Raw genomic sequence first — 21646 nt, forward strand, 5'->3', positions numbered from 1 at the left:
GCCTGCTACGAGCCGGGCTGTGCTCTGCAGCATCTGCTCGAGAGTGCAGAAAGACCCCTGTGCTTCCCTCTTTCTTCCTTCCTGAGACCTGATTCCAAGTTTCTGCAACATTACCCGGGACGAATTTCCCTTTCTCTGCGGAATTGACTTTAGCCTGGATCATGTGCAACTAAGCCTCAACTCCCCTTATCGGGTCACTGTATTTCTTGACAAAAGTCAATAATCACTTGGAAAATTATGAATATGCATTTTACAGATTTCATACTGTTCTCACTGAATTTAGAGGCAGTATTTTCGGTGAACTGAGTGGAGACAGTGTTGGGCTTCAAACAAGCAACCCCTTTTCCTTTCAAAAAGCAAAACCAGAACAATGTTGTGTGTACAGTAAAAACCTGCAGATTGACATGCCTGAGGGAAAGACAAGGAGAAAATTTCCAGTATTTTTTTCAATTTCCATCAGTTCATTCATTTTTTCCTGTTTGCAGTTAATGTTCTAAGGAGTGTTTTTTTCCTTTTCAGAAAATGTAAAGAAGAAAGCTTATTTTCCCCCATCTCCATCTTATGATATATCGAACACAAAGATTATGATGTAAAGATTCACACACAAATCTCCTGGAGAGCTGGCACATTTTGAAAATTGTTCCCAGGTGTTTTGTGTCTCTTTCTTACTCAAAGATTATATGATTAGCATTTTAATGTCCCACCACTTCTTGTCTAGTTCCCTAGGAGGATATGAAAATGAAGCCATGAAAGCCAAGCTGTTTGGTATTTATCACGCACACTCTGATTGTATTTCAGAGCTCTGGGATTTAAACAGGACATCAGTCTTTCATAGCCCATTTGGATATCTTGGTCTTCATATAATGCTGCTGGATGAGTATCAAGAACGACTGTTCGTGGGAGGAAGAGACCTCTTGTATTCCCTCAGTTTGGATCGAGTCAGCGACAACTACCGAGAGGTGGAGTAAAAAGCTTTATGTATTAGTCACTTTGTGTCATAATGTGTAGCACAGAATGTCAGAGTTTGCATGACTGGAAATGAGATAATGGAGATTTTGTAGATGTTTTGTGCATGAACCTTAAGGTCATGTTTATATTTAGGAAAAATACACTAATTAGCTTTTTTTCCCCAGTAATAACCCATAAGGGTCACTCTAGGTGAAGAGATCTGGGGGTCACATAGCTATTTCTTACTGTTTTTCAGCATGTTTACAGATGTACAGAGCATCTCACACTTTGAGCATACTTGATTTCTGTATCTCCGCTATATTATCAAGGTATAATTTCTCCCTCGTATTTGGGGGGGACTTTTCCACAGTAAAAAATAAAATGAAAAAAAAAAGTAAAAAGCACATAAAACATAAGAGGTATTCAATAGCAACATAAACCATGCAGCTAATTTTTAGCCTTCTTTAGAAACTGGATTTTGTGTTGGCTTTGAGCCAGAGGCGCTGTTAAGTATTTTCTGAAAGTGGCATTTGAAGTCTACTCAGTGGTCTGTGGGAAAAAGGTGGTTTAAGCCATAATCCTACCAGAGAGATTGGTACATCATAGAAACCACAGCTTACTGGCAAACTGGCAACTGAAGTGGAGAGGCCAGAGTCTGAGATGATATGAGTCTCGGCTTCCTTAGCCACTTCTGCCCCATAGCACCTAGGATTGGAAGCACGTGGAGGCAATGGAAGCTGGAGGAGCACTGCTCCTGCCTCAGCCATCTTGACTGTAGATAAACGAAGTCTTGAAATATTTCAGTGTTTTCCTTAACTACTTTTTGAAATTTCCCCATGGTATTTTGATACATTTACATTCATTCTCAAATTAGTAAATGAATGAAAACGTGAGTAAACAAAGCTCCTCTGGAGAAATATGATTGTGTTGATTTCCATATGGCACTGACCACTGATGTTTCAAATGCTTTTCTTTCAGCGCCCTTGTTGTAAGTGAATATCACACTTTTCATGCCAACACTTTGGTCAACTTTACCACAAGCAACTGTGCTTATCTCCAACTGTAATTAGCATGTTCCTCTACTGTGAACAGATGCAATATGCTTTATCCTTTTTATAAACAGTTTAGGAAAGGCAATTCTAGATATGGGATATACCCAGGGAGGCCATTTGAGAATTTATCTACATTAAAAAATATAAAATATATTTTTAACTCCTCAGAGAGCAATGTTACATACTGAGTTTTGCTCCTTTACAGTGAGACATAACTCCTTTTCCATTTGATAAAAATTATTAATATCCTGTGACAAGATATTAGAGCTCAGGGATATGAAAACATTTAGGAAGCTGTTGTTTCTATAAAATAAGTTTTTTTTCCCCCTCTCTTCTTCCCCCTTTGGCAGTAAATCTGTATGACGAAAGATGACAGGATAAAGCATTTTATGCTTCTGTCCATCCACCATTGTCCCATCTGGACACAGTCTTAAAGTTCGTTGCTTTCCTTCTTGTTGTTTTTAGACGGAAGATCAGCCATTTACTCTGAAACCATACTCTCTGTCTTGAGACCTGTGTGCAGAGTATGACAAATTAATGGAAGCTCTTCTTGCCTGCTTGCCTGCTTTTATGATGTGCAAAAGATGAGAAACTGGAATAAACGGAGCTTGACCTAGCATGTTTAGAAACATGACCTCGCTGGGACTTAGCTCCCTTGAATACAAACGTCACGATCCTTTCCTCTTTTCCCAGTGTTCACTCAGTGCAGATCTCATTCACTGATAGCCAGGGAAAACTTGATTGTCCCGCAGCACTATCACCAAAAGTGTGGAGTGAGACATTTCTGTTATACGAGAGCTTAATTACAGAGATACATTGGGGGATATTCCTGGAACTGAGAGACAGGTTGATTCATTATTACCAAGGTTCTTCATTAATCTGCCTTTAACTGCGTGCTGGTTAGCTTTTGACCTTTTCTTTCAGGCTGAAGACTTTAGCTTAATTAATCTAAAACACCAGTTATAACCTAGTGAACGTATAAGAGTGGAGGCAAGTTCCTGGGTTTTACTCTCTGGAAACCAGGATGAACCACTAGCTGTAAAAGAGATGTCTCATAAAGTTGGTAGCTTTGGGGCGGATTCACATAGATGTTTTTCACCTTCTGTGTCCTAGAAAACAGTTTATGTGTTTTAATTTATTGCCATCCCTTTTTCCACAATTTGGAGTATGAATATGCTCACAAAAACACCCAAAGTAAAACCCATTCCCAATTAGAGATGTAACCCTTGTGTTGTAAAATGTTCTAGTAATTCAGCTCTAGCAAGCATATTAGAAGACTTCCAAAGAAAAACAACAAAATGCTTAGTGGACATTAAATGCTTCTGCATTGAGACTTATTGACTGCCAAAATAATCCAGCATTTCCAAAAAAACTCAACTTGTGATGCATATGAGGTATGCATCCTATAAATCTGCATTTGTTAGACTACATTTTTACTTAAGGTTCAATTCTCCTCAGGTTCCAAATTCAAAGCAGCACTCTGAAGGGTAGATTATAGCTTTCGCATGTAAGCTATTAGCTGTTTATGTATATATATACCAACATTATGTATATATTTTTCTGACCACTTTTCATATCCAATAAAGAAAAGATATGCACAAAGTGGGAAAAATGTTTCAGGGAATAAAACTACAACTGTTGTTTTTGTGTTGGTTGGAGAATCCAGAGATTTGGGTCGAGCCCTCAGCTGTGGCATAGACTTTCCATGTCATCTTGGACAGAGTCTCACTTCTCCATTGGTCAAATTATATTACCTTTGCCTACTTTGCATTTTTTGTACCCTTTGTGTTTCTCCTTTCATATAATACACACAGAAATTTTCTTGCTTAGAGTATTTAACATATCTTACCATAAGTTTTTGAAACAAAGTTACTCACACATTTTGGGTTCTGTATGAAAAATGCCCGAACGCTAACAGTAGCAAGAATGAGGGAGATTATGAAATGCGGATATCAATATTTAGGGAGAATTAAAGCCATACAAGTACTTGACACCTTGTGTAAAGCCAAAGCTTTGGAGGTACCCTCCATGTGACCTCTGCTTTCCCTAAGATCTCATTCCCTTTGACACCACTTTTAGAATCAAACTTTACACATATTTGGGACTTGATCCAAAGTCTTTAACGTAACGATCTAACACACTGATGAAGAACTTTCTTTGATATCTGGTGCCAAATTTATTTTAAAATGTAGTTCAGTTGATTGTAATTGGTGCCAGAGCAGATCTATGTTGACAGCAAACTTGAACCAATGCCAGTAGTTCGCCACCACTGATCTAACAGCTCATATAGGGGGATGATCTTTGGTTCTACTTTTCGTCTCTTGTTGGAGTGAAAACAAACTGCTGTTCCTATTTGTCCACAAACTCTTTATAGATATTCTTTCTTCCTAGCTTCTGCTTCAAAGGGCTCATGAAGGCCTTGCTCTGAAGAGAAGCTTTCCTACTTCAGTAAATAAAGTTGTGCAGACAGATTTCAATGTGCTGTTTCTGATCCAGTACAAGACTGCTCCAGATTAGGACTTATGTCTCTGTTGTAATAAACTATAGAGCCCTCATAATATAACCTGCATCTAGTGAAGCTAACTGTATTCCACTCCAGAGCTGCCTCAACACAAGTCTGCAAGAGCAGAGGTTACTTGTATCTCCTTTGAAAACCCTGTAGGAATGTACATATATTCAAACTGAAATAAGCAGCACACAATTTAGCTGTGAGTTTGATTACCCATTGGATTTACCTCCCAAGAGGCACGGTGGTTATTTATTTGTTGATACATAAATATAACGCCAGTCAAAACCAGATATTTTTGCAGAATTTGTGCTTCAGTCAAACACAAGTTATGTGTTAATTAAGCGCTATTTATTGACTTAAACCAGTGATGGGATAGTTGAATCGCTTAATTGCTCTGTCATATACCAGAGTTCAGACTAGCTCACACAGTAGTCTATTTGGCCTGCAGTGCTATAAATCTCATAATTTCTTGAACTGAGTTTTCATTAGACATGCCGTCCTGTTCTTTGAGGTTAGTGACTGAATAGGAAAGCTGTTTGGAGACACTAATTAGCATTCCAGCTCCAATTAAAGTTTTCCCCCTGTCTGAATTTGTTCAGTAGCTGTTGTCTGTGCTGCCTTATAATTCCATATTTTTCCCATGAGGAATATATTTAAAAGTAGCTTTTTCCTGTCTTTTAAACACAGTGTTAAAATTACTTCATCCAGGTCTCAAGGATGATAATATTATGGTGCAAGATGAGAAAATGTCACTAAACAAGCAATTAAAAAATTTACTTCACAGTAAACTGCAGGGGTGAAAAGTTTTGAAAAATTATGTCCAAGCCAATAATTACGTCAAGCACGCAGCCCAGTGAAATGTATGTTAGTGTGGTGTTATTCCAGTCTAGATGCATAGGAAAATTTCCCAACAATACTTATTGACAGCTTGCCAAAAGATTTTAATCCTGGCAAAGAATAAGTTTAAAGTTAAAGCTGGTAGTTGTCATAACTTTAAAGCACAAACATCAGGAAAAATAATATGTGACAGATTAAAAGCTACCATTACTGCTGATATATATATGGATTTCCATGCAGTCCAAACACATCCTGTGTTATGTTAGTTAAGTAAACCAGCAATAATTACAGAAATATAATTAAGTACAGTAAGTACACCAGTTGTAAGTTGTGCCCAGGTGGCCAAAAAAGCCAACGGCATCCTGGCCTGCATCAGGAATAGTGTGGCCAGCAGGACTAGGGAAGTGATCAGCCCCCTGTACTCGGCACTGGTGAGGCCCCACCTCGAGTACTGTGTTCAGTTTTGGGCCCCTCACTACAAGAAGGACATTGAGATGTTGGAGCGTGTCCAGAGAAGGGCAACAAAGCTGGTGAAGGGTCTGGAGGACAAGTCTTATGAGGAACAACTGAGGGAACTGTGGTTGTTTAGCCTGGGGAAGAGGAGGCTGAGGGGAGACTTTATCACTCTCTACAACTACCTGAAAGGAGGTTGTAGAGAGGTGGGGGCTGACCTCTTCTCCCTGGTGACAAGTGATAAGACGAGACGAAATGGGTTCAAGTTATGTCAGGGGAGGTTTAGATTGGGTATTAAGAAAAAAATTATTTAGGGTTATTAAGCATTGGAATAGGCTGCCCAGGGTGGTGGTGGATTTGCCATCCCTGGAGGTGTTTAAAAAAGGGTAGATGTGGTACTTGGGGACATGGTTTAGAAATGGTTTTGTCAGGGTAGGTTAGTGGTTGGACTTGATGATCTTAAAGGTCCCTTCCAACCTCAGCAATTCTATGATTCTACACCTTGGTAAAATATTACTACCTTGAGCCACTTACTATAGATCTTTTTGCAAATGATCGTAACAGACTGAACAGCTCTCCTTAGTCCTTTTAACTGAGCTAAGAAATCTTTATGGAGATTTCAAGATTAAAACCACTAAAATAGGGGTTTTTATCTTTTGCAAAATATTTTTTTTTACCATACACCTTTTTAACTACTGTGCTTAGACCCAAGATGCACGTAAAATTAAAAATTGAAATTTGGTATCATAACAAAACCTGATATGCAGAGGTTTGTTTAGACTCTAGTCTAAAATACTCTTGAAGAGACTAAAAACTCATTTATGTTAAGAATCATAAGCCTTGTAAGTGTTATGAGTCTTAAAAATAATTTCTGGATAAAAACGCCTCTTCAGGAGACTCATATGTACTACTAAAGTCATAATTCAGACTCATCTACTTCAGAGTACTAACATGGACTTGCCTTAGAGATAGGTAATTTGCTACAAAAATCTAAGATAGATTCCTACACCTCTGCACAACCTGTGGAAAATGTAGAGATGTCTGCCTTTCTTACTCCTTCTGTTAGGCACCTTTTGCTACGATAACCCATTATAAGTATCCCAATAAGAAATGCATGTATGGTTGAACCAACAAAGAATCAGGGCTTTGTTTTGAGAAGGATTTGTGCAGGAGTCACTTTGGAAAGCAGATATCTAGCAGCAGTGGTGGATATGGGGACAGAGGGTAGCTCCCGTTACACATTAACCTTTTGATTAGAGCTACTTGCCCAGGAAGCAAAGCCCTCCATCTCCTCTGCAAGAGGTTTGTGCACACACACCTGCTTCTCCTTAGATCACAGAACAGATCTTCCCAAAAGATGTGTTGAAACATATAGAAGATAGGGTGGTGATTAGAGGCAGCCAACAGTCTTCACCAAGGAGAAATCATGCCTGACTAACCTAGTGGCCTTCTACAATGGAGTGACTGCATTAGTAGACAAGGGAAAAGCTACAAATGTCATCTACCTAGGTTTCTGTAAGGCCTATGATTCCTTCCTCTAAATTGGAAAGATATGGATTTGGTGGATGGACTATTAGATGGATAAGAAATTGGGTGGATGGTCATGTCCAAAGGCATATAGTCAATGGCTCAATATCCAAGTGGAAACCAATAATGAGTTATGTCCCTCAAGTGTCTGTATTGAGGCCAATACTATTTAATAACTTCATCAACAACATAGACACTGTGATTCAGTGCACCCTCAGCAAGTTCGTGGATGACACCGAGCTGAGTGGTGAAGTTGATACACATGAGGGAAGGGATGTCATCCAGAGGGTTCTTGACAGCCTGCAGGAGTGGGCCTATGTGAATCTCATGAAGTTCAACAAGGTCAAGGGCCAGGTCCTGCATGTGGGATGGGGCAATCCCCAGTATCAGTACAGACTGGGGGTTGAATGGATTGAGACCAGTCCTGCAGAGAAGGACTTTGGATAATGGTGGGTGAAAAGCTGTACGTGAGTCAGCAATGTGCACTTGCAGCCCAGAAAGCCAACCATATCCAGGACTGCATCAAAAGTAGCATGGCCAGCAGGTCAAGGGAGGTTATTCTGCCCCTCTACCCTGCTCTGGTGAGATCCCACCTGCAGTACTACCTCTAGCTCTGGGGTTCCCAGCACAAGAAAGACATGGGTCTGTTGGAAGAGGTCCAGAGGAGCACCATGAGAGTGCCCAGAGGGCTGGAACACCTCTCCTATGAAGAAAGGCTGAGAGAGTTGGGGTTGTTCATCCTGGAGAAGGGTCTAGGAAGACCTCATTGAGGCCTTTCAATATAAGTCCCCTTATAAAGGGGACTTATAAGAAAGACAGAGACTTTTTACCAGAGCCTGTAGTGACAGGACAATAGGCAAAGGTTTTAAACTGAAAGAGGGTAGATTTAGATTAGTTATAAAGAAGAAATATTTTATGATGGGTCTGTTTGGACATGGGAACAGGTTTCCCAGAGAAGTTGTGGCTGCTCCATAACTAGAAATGTTCAAGGCCACGTTGAATGGGGCTTTGAGCAACCTAATCTAGTGAAAGATGTCCCTTCCTATCGCAGAAGGGTTTGAACTAGGTGGCCTTTGAAGGTCCCTTTCAGCCCAAAGCATTCTATGATTCTATAATTTATCCCTTGCTAAGGTCTAAATTCTCGTTGCTTACACTGCAGCTGCTTTTCAATATTCCGGACGAGCGGGGGCATTAGGTTACCTCTGACTTTTTTTCTGTTAGTTCTGTGTATGCATTTAATTCAGTATATCTTAAGTGGAAAACGTGCATACAAAATCTTTTCAATAGCACTGGGACTAAGTATCCAAATACAAAAATAATCACCTGCACACGGTGTATTTAATATTAGGCTACAGATTCAAGTGTTTCATTCCCTCTGTGGTTTCTTTGTTCCTAACTGCCACCTATACCTGACATGGACTAAAGACCCCTTTTAGACTGCTAGTTAGAACATTTCTTTGGGAAGTAGAAGCTGTGAATTCAAACTTCTAGACTCAGGATATTCTAGAGTTGTAGGCTTGGTTGTCTATTCAGTCCTTGACCAGCAAGTGAAGTTAATGACTCTGGACCCCGTGTTTTGCACTGAAAGAATCAGGAATGGTCTGACAAGGGTGACTGGTTGAGTGCCCTTGTGAGAGTTCAGCAGAGTTCAGGTACTTCCCCGGACTACACAGCAGCAACACAGCCTAGATGAGAGCTACATCTGATCATACATAGATGACTATAAGGCCATCTGACTGAAAAAGAAATAAATGTTTTGAGTAATTTTAGGGTTCTTGCAGGATTTAGATGGTGTCTGAACATAGGTGGCCTGATTTGGGCAATGAGGCCTAAGTACTCTGACAGGCTGCTCAAGTTGACAAGAGTACAGCTGACCTCTTGCTTTTAAGCACTAGGCCTCCAGGATTTAGAAATTATCCCTACTTTTCTTGTAATTCATTTTTTTTATAATTTTTCCCCGGATTTTCTTGGGTTAGAATTATTTCAAGAAAACTAGGTTAATTCAATTACAAAAAAAAAAAAAAAAAAAGGAAGAAAAAAAGCCTAGCAGAAGGATTTAATTTTAAAGTGTTTTTGAGATAGAATAATAATTTGTGATTGGACTATTGACAAAAATGTCCTAACGATGACATCCGTTTTTGGATACTTATTTGGTTTCAGACAAGCCTGATATCACTGAACATGTTTTTGTTTTCCCTATTAAAAGTTCTAAAAAATGAAGTAATCATTCCAGTCTTCTCAGTCATTTTTAACACTGTTTTCATCCAAACAAATCATGCATCTGGAGTGAAACAGAAATTTCATACAGTAGGTAACTGAAAAAAAATCTCTCATGTAATTTGGCTTCACTTCTAGTAACTGACTGTGAAAAGCTGATCCTACTCCCATGAGGTTAATTGTTGACCCTTATTAACTTCACTGCAAACTATTTTCTTTCCTAAGTGTCACTTAAAGCTGGAAATTAGTAGTTCAAAATTAAGATTCTATGTTGAAATTCACTGACAATTTAGCGGAGATGTTTCTACTGAATTTATATAAAATGTTCGATACATTCAATTCCTTTAAATCTTGTTGGCTAGTATTGTTTGCTGAGTTACCCTAAGCAAAACAGTTATGTTTTGACAAAAACATCTCTTACCTTATTGTAAACTTTTACAGATATTTAAAAATAAATCTTGAATATTTTACTTGACAAGTATTCAGAACAGAAACTTGATTAAACTTACAATTAAAAGTGTATCTACAGTATGATGAGTCAAGTATAAAGACAAGTGCAAGGTCCTGCACCTGGGACAACATAACCAAAGATCCCAGTACAGGCTGGGATCTGCGTGGCTGGGGAGCGGCTTTTCTGAGCGGGTCCTGGTGGTCCTGGTCCTGAGTCAGCAGAGTGCTGCTGCAGCAAGGAAGGCAAATTGTATCCTCGACTGATCTGCAGGGGCATTGCTAGCAGAGATGGAGACGTGACCATCCCGCTCTACTCAGTGCTTGCCAGGCCTCACCCGGAGTACTGTGTCCAGTTCTGGTTCCCACAATTCAAGAAAGATGTGGACAAGCTGGTCCAAAGGAGGGTCACAAACATGATCAAAGGGCTGAAGAACCTGCACTATGAGGAAAGACTGAAGGAGTTAAGTCTTTTCTCCCTGGAGAAGAGAAGGCTCAGGGGGAACTCATCACAGTTTCCAGTACTTAAAGGGCAGCTACAAAGAGGACAGAGGTTCTCTTTTTACGAGGAGCCACATGGAGAAGACAAGGGGCAATGGGTACCAGTTGCACCAGAAGATACTAAAGAATTTTTTTTCAGTGAGAACAATCAATCACTGAAACAACCTCCACAGGGACATGGTGGGGTCTTCATCACTGGAGGTTTTAAAGATGTGACAGGACAGGATGCTAGATAATCTCATCTAGGCTCGCTTTCCCATGAAAGGTTGGACCACATGATCTTTTGAAGTCCCTTCCAAGTTCTGTGATTCTATAATTCTGTTCTATGAGTCTCTCACATGAAAAATAATGGAAAAGCTGGATTGACATGATCAGACTGCCAGTTGAATCATTTTATATGTTTTGGGTTTTCTTTCCTCAGATCCATTGGCCTAGTACACCTCTGCAGGCAGAAGAATGCATAATCAAAGGAAGAGATGCTGTAAGTATCATTAATTACAAATCAAATATACTTTAATTATACTACTGGTTGGTCCAAAACAAGGATTCAGGCATCCCTAAACTTCAGAGAGATCACAGCACAGATATAATTCTAAATGTTGCAGCTTAAAAACGTGTAACTACTGTGAACACACTAAATTATTAGTTTAATTGCTTTTCAAATAGCTCATAAACAGGCAATGAACACTTTTGATCATCTGAACTTTCTCCTAATTCTTTTTCTGTTGATATCAAAGAAGGTACATTTATAAATCTCCTTTCGCATTTCTGTTCCCTTTCTTTTCATACACATAGGATACCTTCTCCGTACAAAGTTTTTCACATTCTAATTTTTCTTTAAAATTCACATTCTCTAGAATGATTTCAAAAAAGGAGTTAAATTATTAGCAATTATAAAATATGCTCTAAATTGTTTTGCCCCATAGGTTTTTTGGTATATCAATAAAAATACTCTGGTTTAATGAGCCCTGAAACTGTGCTGTTCTTGTGATCCAGTGCTTTGACTGTAATCAGTTCCTGGGGAAAGACCTGAAAGCTCACTGACATACAGCAGCTGATATCATTGGCACCACAGGATGAAAGTTCTTCTGGATGGGAGCTCTCTTTAATTTTGCAGTGCACCAATCTCATTATCTGCACCTCCTAAACACACAGCAAGTACAACAGCTAATAAATCCCACAGCTGAGAGAGCTCACACTGTACCAAAGGATTTGAAAATGATGATCGTTGTACAGCAACACTGACAGGAACGTAGGACATAGGACACATGTAGAGTTTTCCAACACAAACACAGCAAAGAGGCAGCCTTGACGATAACCACAACATATTCTCCCTGTGAAAATTAGGAAGCTATAAAAATTCCCGTACAAGCGTGAGAACTGTCCACATCAAGGGAATCGGTGAAACAGATTGGAAAATAATAATAACAACAATAAAAACCAACATGATACTTTACTCCTTACACACACCTGGCCTAGAACCGATCCTTTTTGAGGTATCTTAAAATTTCATTCCATTTTTCTGGATGCTTTCCTGCCCCTGAGAATTTCAGATCGCTTTGGTTGAAAATGGTGTTTTTCTACATTATCCAAATTTTGTGGTCATATTAAATAAATCCAAAACCTAAATTCGTTGAGCTTCTTTTAATACTACCTCTCAGCATAGGCTGTTATTACAGTTAAGGCTCTGTCATCTTTCCTTCACCACTACATGATGGAATTTATTTTCTGATACTTCAACAATATTCTTTGGGTTAAATAATTACAGAAATAGACACTGTTGTTCTGATGTGATGTAAAGGTATCCCCCCTCAGACTCGTGAGACTTCCAAAAATTCAAAAGCTTTTACAATCCAGTCTGTCATTATGAGTCTTCAAATTTGCATTGTAATGAGTGTGATCATTTAAAGAACTTCATATGTTTCCCACATCTCGCTGTACTGTGAAAGTTAGGTGTCTCTATTTTTTTAAAGAAAAACACAAAATTTTTAAATAATCACAATATTCCAGAACTGGTGTCTTTAAGAAAAAGATGTTAAAATTGTAAAAGCTGGAAATATTGTAATGCCAAACAATACCAAACAACATTCTGATCCTCACACGAGACTTAATTATGTGTAGGACTATGTGAATGAGAAAGACTAATTAATTCCAGGGAAACCTTAAAAATTTTCATTAGCATGCTCAGTATTCAGGAAGCTAAATTGCTCAACCTGAAAGAAATCTAAATTAGAATCAAGAACCTTCCTATTACTTTTCTTTTCACTTTCATTTTTTGTAGCCATAAACCAATATTAGCTTTATGACATTATGTCTTAAAATGAACCCTTTGCCATTTCTAAGTTCTGAATGTTATTTTTCACACTGTAAAGTCTCAGAAAGTGTCCTTTCAACCCTTTTTGCTTATTTCCATACTGTTTCTTTCTTTATTTTCCTTTGCAAAAGATCTTTTACTCGGTGCATAACATACTTAGTAGAACTGAAAATGTTGTAATAAACATATCAGTGTTGAGGTACTTCATGTGCTCTCTGCCTCCTCTTTCTCTATAACAGAAGAGGCCACTTTTACAAGCTCTTACAACCTTTAAAAGTTATCAGTTCATCTTGTAGCAGTAAAACTGCAAGTACTGTAGTCATAAACACAGACTCAGAGAGCTTGTAACAGACTTAATAGGACGGTTAGAAAAGCCTCGTCTTAACAACACACGCATCATCTTAAACTCAGGCCGCACTTTTCTGATCCACATCAAGTAAAGGAAAAAATCCTTCTGCTCTCATCCAGTGTGCCAGGAAAAACACCTGTTGGCCTGTGGTCTGAGAGCTTTTGATCCTTTCAGTTATTTAATCAGAATTGGAAATCATTCAGATATAGAAATCAAATTCTTTAGTGATGACTTTACACTGAGGAGTTTCAGATGAATAAAATTCCACAGATCTATTAATATGTCTACGGAGCCTCCTAAAGCCAACCACAACATTTAATTAATTAATATAGTAGGAAGAAAAGTTATTTTAATGTTCCCTTGGCTGATGCATCTCTGCCTTGTTATGTGTACAGGATATTATTAGTGGGGCCAGCAGCACTGCCTAGTTGCCCGATGCTTCCCAGAATAGCACCTTTTTCATTTGTTTATAAATGATAAATCTAGCCATTTGGAATGATTTTTTTCTATATTTAGTATCTGCCTCATCCTGTTTTTTTCTTCTGCAGAAAATGTCAGGCATTTCTGTGAAGGCACACAGGAGAAAAAATGGGTAATTTTTGCCCATTTTTAAAAATTCATAAGATTTGTCTTCCTCCACAGAGCTTTTGAGACAAAGAGCTGCAGGCATATGTGGATAAAAACGGAAACCATGGAGTAAAGACCAGACCACCACCAAGAGAGAACAGAGGGGATAATCAGGAAGGTCATACTTGGAGGGGAGGGAGAATAAGGAACAGCATCAGTGCCCAGTAAAGCATCTGTTTAAAAACTGTAAAGCATCATAAAATTCCTATGTATTATCATTCTACCACCACCAGTCAGCAGATGCTTGTGAAATACACATACGCAGTGGGCACCTCTGTCTTTGACTGCTGATCCATATATAGAGGATCACATCTTAGCAATCTCAACTCATTGTCCTCTCAATTTCTCTGACAATTCAAGTAGCAGGGTCTTTTTTCAGTGGGTCCAAAAATTTTGTCCAGGTAATAGACTGTGTGGATGCCGTGTGAAGGAAGACATTTTTTTTTTGTTTGTTTCCTCCATTTAGTTTTAAAAAAGAAATAAATTAGTTAGGGATTAAGAAATTCCAAAAGGAAAATATTGCAAGGTTGGTTCATCCTTTGCATACACATAATATTTAACTACAGAACAGATGACCTGCCTGTGTAGGTTACCTGCTTCTTTCAGTTAACATGATAGAGCTTCAAGGTGAATGGTTACGGAGAATCATGTAGCAAAGGATCCTTATTTATTTGTTGGAGCTGTTGGAAGACTTGGAATGAATGACACAAGGGTTTGAAGAAAGAAGAAAGATGGTTTCTTTGTTTTGAACTCAACGTGCATTTGCAGGAGCTGAATTCTGCCCGCAGCCCTGCCGCAGACTCATCCTCTGTGACATTAAATTCTTGCAGATGGTTGATAAGGCCCAGGGTTGTTCTCATATAAATATAGCAGTCTGAAAACTAGAGTAGTCATCAATGAAGGACAGCAAATTTTCAAAAAGGAAATTCCTCCACTCTGTTTTACACATTCATATTAGGCTTGAATTAATTGCCTTTTGGAGATGTCTGGACTTCTTCATTGACTATTGAAAATCTTAAGAGAATGGCATAAATTACATGTCTAAACTTTAGAATAGCCAAAGTTAGGACAGATTAGTCCCATTATAACTGTCGTGTTAAACTTGGTGTGACTATCTTAAAACCCAGAGTCTGAGTTGCAGAAATATTGAGCAATGAATGGAAATGAATGGGACTTTTGCTCAAAACATAAAGATCTATAAAACCAAGCCCCGGAGTCCCTAAATCAATAGATACTTTTATCTCACTGTCTCCATTTCTAGTTTAGCTCAGGAAGGATAATGACCACACATCTCAAAGGGATGTTTGAAAATTTTTTAATTGTAATATTTATGAAGCTTCAAATACACTAATGAGTCTCAGAGTATTACCCTGGGGGAAATGAATCATTTCTTCTTCAAAGGAGGGTTTGAACAATGGGAACAGATAAAGCATAGGGTTATACAATATAAAAAAATATTGATTAGCAATTAATTACACAAGAAATTAATGGTGCAATGGTCTTACAGAAAAAATGCAGGGAAAAAGTGTTATTTTTTCTTGAGAAAAAGTTTATTTAACCTGAGAGAGAAATCATTTTCTGACTAGTTGCATCTCATGCTGAGTCTAATGCCTAGCACATGTAATAATGCTTAGTAAACCAAATATTTAGATTTGCAGAATATCTCTGAGATTAAGGAAGCACAAAAGTGTGTTTTATAATTTAATAACTCCTAAGTGGTTAAGCATCTAAAATAAATTGTGATAAATCAGCGCCCTAAACCTTTTTTCACGTCAAAAGTGTCCGTCCATTAAATTGGTGGCACTGAGGTACAGAACGAAGTGGGAAAACTAAGTTGTTATATTTAACAGAATAGAAAGTTTCAATATGCAGAATAGCAATTAAGGGCACCTGAGGTATTTAATAATTTTTTTTTAAATGCTAATATTTTCCTATGTTTATGTTTTTTATAAACTAGGATGAATGTGCAAATTACATCCGTGTCCTTCACCGATACAACAGAACGCATCTTCTGGCTTGTGGAACAGGAGCTTTTGATCCAGTCTGTACTTTTATTAGAGCTGGACATCCATCAGAGGTAAGAAATTTATTTTGCAGTAGTGACTCTTTTGGTCTGGATTCCAGAAAAACCTCTTTGGTTAAAAATAAATATTTGAATTTAAGTGCTCAGAGTTGTCATACAAACCATACAAGAGATATTTTCTGTGATGAAATGTAACGCTGGTCTAAAATTCAGTTTGTGACTAGAGGGACTCACTAATGAGTGACTAGCACCGCATCACCGGAAACAATCTCCAAGGATCCAATCTACGCTGTGCACTCCCCGCTGCTGTTAAAATCAGAAGCATCTCAGAAGTTAAGACCCCAGCATGGCACTGACATTTGAAGTTATCTGAATTGCAGAAACACAGTGTCATCTGCAATTGAGGAAGGAACTAAATCATAAGCAATTTTAAAATAAGGCAACTTTGCCTGTCTTCTTTGCTCCTCGCATTAACTTCCTGTCAGACTTCCTGGTGCGATTTAAAGGAAGCAATGTCTGCATATTTAGGAACACTATTTAAGAAAGCATAAGCAACAGGCTAATAAAAATAGAAACCCAACAAACAAAAAGTGAGAAACAAAACTTGTATATAAGAACATGCGGCCTGTGATCCTCCCCTTAAGTATCACTGTCCTTCCTTCCCTTCTTTTTGTTTATTATTCTCTCTTGTCAAACTGAAGTTCTAAAATTTTACCCACACTGAAGTCATGGGAAAATTACCATTTCTCTGTTTGTGCAGACCAACAGGAAGTATATTTGCTACACGAAGTAAGTGGCTATATTAGTTTCCATTATCTGAAAAGCTGACCATCAGGATTAAAAAAGACAGGTGCCATGTGTATGGTTGGTTAAAAATAACACATGGTATGTGATTGAGTGGGCAAATTGTAATCTTGCTTTCTTTGACTGATAAGGACGTCATGTAACTGCAGGAAGTGAAGAGACAAGATCCTTCCTCAGAAAATTGCAGTTCAGTCTCTGTTTGCTGATCTCTCCACTGGGTCAGAGTATCCCAAACCAATGACTTCCGATTACTGTCCCCCCATTTCTGCCCCCTCAGCTCTCTTGCCTCTTTCTCACTGTCTGACTGTCACGGAAAGGAGAGTAACAAATGAAACAATCTTAAAAATACGAAACACCTTCATTAAAAACTAGTAAAGCTCAGACTTTAATTTGAAGGGTAAATGCTGATTTATAATATGCAGTTATATGCAGTTAAATGCAGTTCATAATATGCAGCTGGCTGAAAGGAACATTTCTTAGATATTGTTGACATTTTTTACTAAATGTATTGAACTTCAATATAAGTAAAATCTAGCTTTGTTCTGCAAACTAAGTTGCTTCTGAAGAGAACCTCTTAAGTAGCACAAGGTGTATTTGAGGCTTATACACATTAGAACAGTGACACTTTGCAGACGTGTTGAGGTATAAAGGGTGGGAGGTAACAAGGGCGCCCTTGTAGCAGACGTCTGCGTGTCTAGATACCCAGCTAACGCAGCATATGAAGCTAGATTCACTCTTCCATACGGAACTATGAATCGGCAGTATCAACACAGAGGAAATACTTGCTCGGTGGTCAGGGACCTTAACCATAAGTTTCAGTAGTGTTTCCCGAGCTGATGGCGAAGGGAAGATGCAACCCTCTCAGTATAAACTGCAGCGTTCTTAAATTACAAACTGCATACGAATACAAATTAGAGTTATAAGCATTTAAGAACATGATAGAATAGCAGGGCTGTATTTTCTACAACCTTATCTCTTGCAGTTTGCTGAGAAGGCCAAAGAGAAACAGCCCGGTAGAACAAAATATCCAGTTGTGGCTCTTGGTGCTCACTAGCCCTATGTTGCAGGCAAATTTATTTCATTGCTGGCTTGCAACTAAAGTTTACATAAAGTCATCCAATTTTTAATAGCCATTTGGTAAGAAAGCGAAGCATCACTGTTTTTCCCTTGAACAGTGAGAATATCCCAAAGCCATGATCATAATCATACTGTTTGGCATCCTGATCTGGTATTTAGCATGTTTTTGGGAGGTACAATCCAGTTTATGAAAAGGAGCATTCTGCCTACTGTATAAAGTCCTACATTCTTATGCAACTACAAATTCATATTTTCTTATCAAAACCAGGTTTGAACTGTGTCTTGCAGAACACTGAGCTCTTGTCAACAAATAGTGAAGCCAAAAGGAGATTTTTGTCTCCAAAAATAGGCAGAATTTATTGCCTCATTGTCAGATCATTACTCCTTGGAACTTACTGAAAATCAGAACATCTAAGTTTCTCAAAAAAAACTCAGTAAAAATATCCATTCCCCTTACCAGTCTCTCTAGAAAATATTAATCTAACTTACTATGTAGTAATTGAAATGTGCTTTGAAATCTTTCACAATCAAATTGTACCATGATACATTATCTATGTTTAAATGCTTCTTTCATGCTTTTCATGGTTTATAGAAGTTTAATGATACTATGTATTTTGTCTTAATATAAATAAATATATTTTAATTATGTTTATCATATAAAACAAGCAGCAATAAATATCAAATTTATTGAATTCTACCTCAAACTTTTGTTGCACCAGAGCCTAACCAAACATATTTTTCTAAATCAAATTCTATAATATATTATATATCTATTTGAAAGATTAAATGTATAATGGTTTAATGCAGTACTTCTATTTTAATATTGGTTTAATTGATATTGCTTTGGAATTCCAGGCTATTCACTTTAATAAAGCTGTTGTCAGATATTACCTTTATAAAAATATGTGAGTATAGTCACTGACAGCAACATGCAACTTTTTATCTTTTTCTCTCTTTCTAATTACTTTGACTCTGATGAATGTTGCTTTCCCAAATTTAAATGTTTCAGCAAATTACCCAATGTTTTTCTGCCAGTTAGAAATAAATTGCAAATTGGGAAAAATAAGATTGCTGACTTTGCAGGCAGAACAACCATTGGTGTTTGCAAAAGAACATATTGCAAAATCTTGTCCAAGTTAATTGCCGGCCAGTAAGTGAGTTCATTATCACTGGCTTTGCAAAATGCTTCCAAATGTGAAAAAACTATGCAGGTCAGGAAAGGCTGTGTTCCTTCAGTTTCTATTTGTCTATCATCCAGAAATGAAGGAGAGTTCATTTCATTAAAGTCAACATTTTTTTTCTGAAGAAAGCAAGAACCAGAGACCCTCCACCCAAATTTCCCATGATGAATTGAATATGCATCCTTCCCATGTGCTCTGTGAGAACAAATGAGATAAGTTCTCAAACCAAGTATAGAAGATGAAGAAAAGTGCAGAAAAAAATTTACTCTGTCTCCATTCTTACCAAATCAATATTTGGCCCTCCCATTGCCTTCAAGATGCCAACAGAGAAAAAAAAAAAATAAAATTAAGAAAGCATCTTTATCCAGTCTCTTCCTTTTGTATTTATATAAACTCAGTTTTGGTAGTAGAAGATGAATACTGGAAGAAGTGTTTTCTGTCTCAGTCTATGTTCCTTCACATCTAGCTACTAGTAAAACAGTACTACACTACTGTTCTATAGAGCTCAAAATATCCTAGGTGAATTATGACAAACTTAGATAAATCAGATGAACTAGCTGCAATGATTTTATCTTAACAAGTTATCTACTTAGCGGAGCAACAGGTTTTAGGGGTGCTCCAGAGGCCTTCCTATGATCCAAACTGCCTTATTACCTAACTCACAGACCACCTTTAACAATTCAAGAGGGGAGTTCCACCAAATACAGCTAACGAGATTACTCTGTCTCCATAGAACCTGCAAAATGAATGGAAATTCCAAAAGAAAAAATATGCAGAAATTATACCCTAAGTTTTTGCAAACTATATAGTGACAAGATAGACCTGATTTCTGGAGAGGAAAACATCTCTGCATGACAAAAACTGTTGAGGGAATGAAAGTGGTGGGAAAGGACAGTGCTTGAAGATTTTTTCTTCCAGAACACCCTGTAAATTTTTAATATGTACATTGAGCTGGCAGAGTACCATTTCCAATGCCTCATCTAACTCAGTTAACTGCCTACAGCTGTATTTCTCCACTGATGGACTAAGTCATCTTTTCCATAAAATGCACTGGTGTTTTCTGGGAGTCTCCCCTAGGTCTTCCTAATCTGATGTATTCCTTATGATGCTATTTCTTCTTCAATTAGCCAGATGAGATTCTGCTTATCAGGGAACGACTGCTTTTAATTCTATGTCTTTAAGGGCTGTTAGAGAAGAATTGCCTGAAGTGAAGCAGCAAGTGTATTTGCTTGGAGGACAGTTTAGTCAAGTTGGAATTTCTTCTTTCTAATCTATGTTGCCCTTAATATTTCATAGGATGTGGAGAGGGGCACTTATTTTTCTACATATTCAGTGATTCAAAGCAAAACCAGGTTAAGTTTCAACTGTGCAATAAGCTTTCCATTTGACTCTCTCACCGAAACAAATGTGGGCAACACGAGGTCCTCAGCTCTTGCTTTAACAAATTGATGTGAATTGACATGAAAGTTAAGAGACAATGTTCCAGTCATATCTCAGTTTAATTTTTATATGACATAATATTTCTGTTATTGGCCAGCATTTGGTAATGTCATCGTTCTTTCTGCTTTGTTATGAAACAAAATTGTATATATATTTATATCTATTATTTTAGGACATTGTTTCTGACGTATCTTTTTATAATCAAAACAAACAGTGATTTGCCCAGTTACTTCCTCTCCATGCTTTTTCCTGTTACCTCATCTCCACTCTCATTTTGCAGAAGATTGAGGAGGAGGAACATCTGGTTTCACTCCCTAAACAGAAGTGGGTGTTGGTCAGTCCTTCATTAGATAGAATCTGTGACAAATTCTTGACCTGAAAATATTTGCTCAGAGACACAGTGTCCCTCTGCATGGATAAACAGCCACCAGCTAGAATGCCATCCACTAAATCTCGGAAGGTTTTTCAACTCGATCTATGTACGGAATTGAATCTGCAGTCCTAAATACTATGAAATCATTTATTTATTGCAGTTCTCTGCATCTACAGTTCACACAAAACTAGTCATTAAGCTGGGTGATGTTTAAACCAATACCAAGTATTCATATATATGAAGTGCTGCCAAGTAAACAACACAATCTCATAGATTTTTTTACCAGAGGGCTTCATTATGTCATCTAGTCTGAATGACCACCTCACAGGCTGTCACATTGCACCAAAACATCCAAAAGCCCCAAATTTCAGTTAGATTAAAGCGTTTCAGATTTTGGAAGTTAAATATGCATACATTTCAAGAGAGATTAAAATGGGAACTAAACTCATAACAGGCAGGAAACTAATTAGGTGAGCATTACCCCTATGCTCACAGCATACGGCAAAGGTGCCATGCTGCAAAATAGAAAAAGAAAAAGCTGAAGACCCACATCAACCCTAACCTGAAGAAGTATTTCTTACTGAACCCATGGCTTATCTACGTACACCTAAGAAAATGAGAAGGTACTAGCCAAGCAACCCATGAAAAAGATTTTTTTTGCACCAGCTCAAATAACAACCCAACCTCTGCAACTGGCCAATCTCCAAACCTTCCAAAAAAAAAAAAAAAAAAAAAGAAAATGAAGAAAGGTCAATTCTGTTCTTCTCATGCTTTGCTCATGGATACTGCATAAATAGTAAACCAAGGCCAGAAGGGGCCATCAAAACATTCAGTCAGTCACCCACTGCATGGATAATTTCCCCATGTTGTTGAATTAAAACATATTCAGCAAAATATATATTGTCATTTCAAAGAATCCTGATACTGGTAACTCCACTATTTATCTGGTAAGCCGACCTAATATTTA

At 37.9% G+C, this 21646-nt stretch overlaps 1 protein-coding gene across 1 annotated transcript in view; it reads left to right on the forward strand.

Moving 5' to 3' along the window:
• Positions 1 to 848: 848 nt before the first annotated feature.
• Positions 849 to 21646, forward strand: part of SEMA3E (semaphorin 3E) — a gene marked incomplete at its 3' end in the record, with an annotated part of 70490 nt that continues 49692 nt past the window's right edge. Inside the window, exons 1-3 of the mRNA XM_082498737.1 lie at positions 849 to 959; positions 10913 to 10972; positions 15739 to 15858. Of these exons, the coding sequence (XP_082354863.1) occupies positions 864 to 959; positions 10913 to 10972; positions 15739 to 15858 (276 nt within the window). The 5' untranslated portion in view covers positions 849 to 863. The remainder of the gene's footprint in view (positions 960 to 10912; positions 10973 to 15738; positions 15859 to 21646) is intronic.

Source organism: Vanellus vanellus (assembly GCF_965231255.1).
Source record: "Vanellus vanellus genome assembly, chromosome: 1".
Lineage (NCBI taxonomy): Eukaryota > Metazoa > Chordata > Aves > Charadriiformes > Charadriidae > Vanellus > Vanellus vanellus.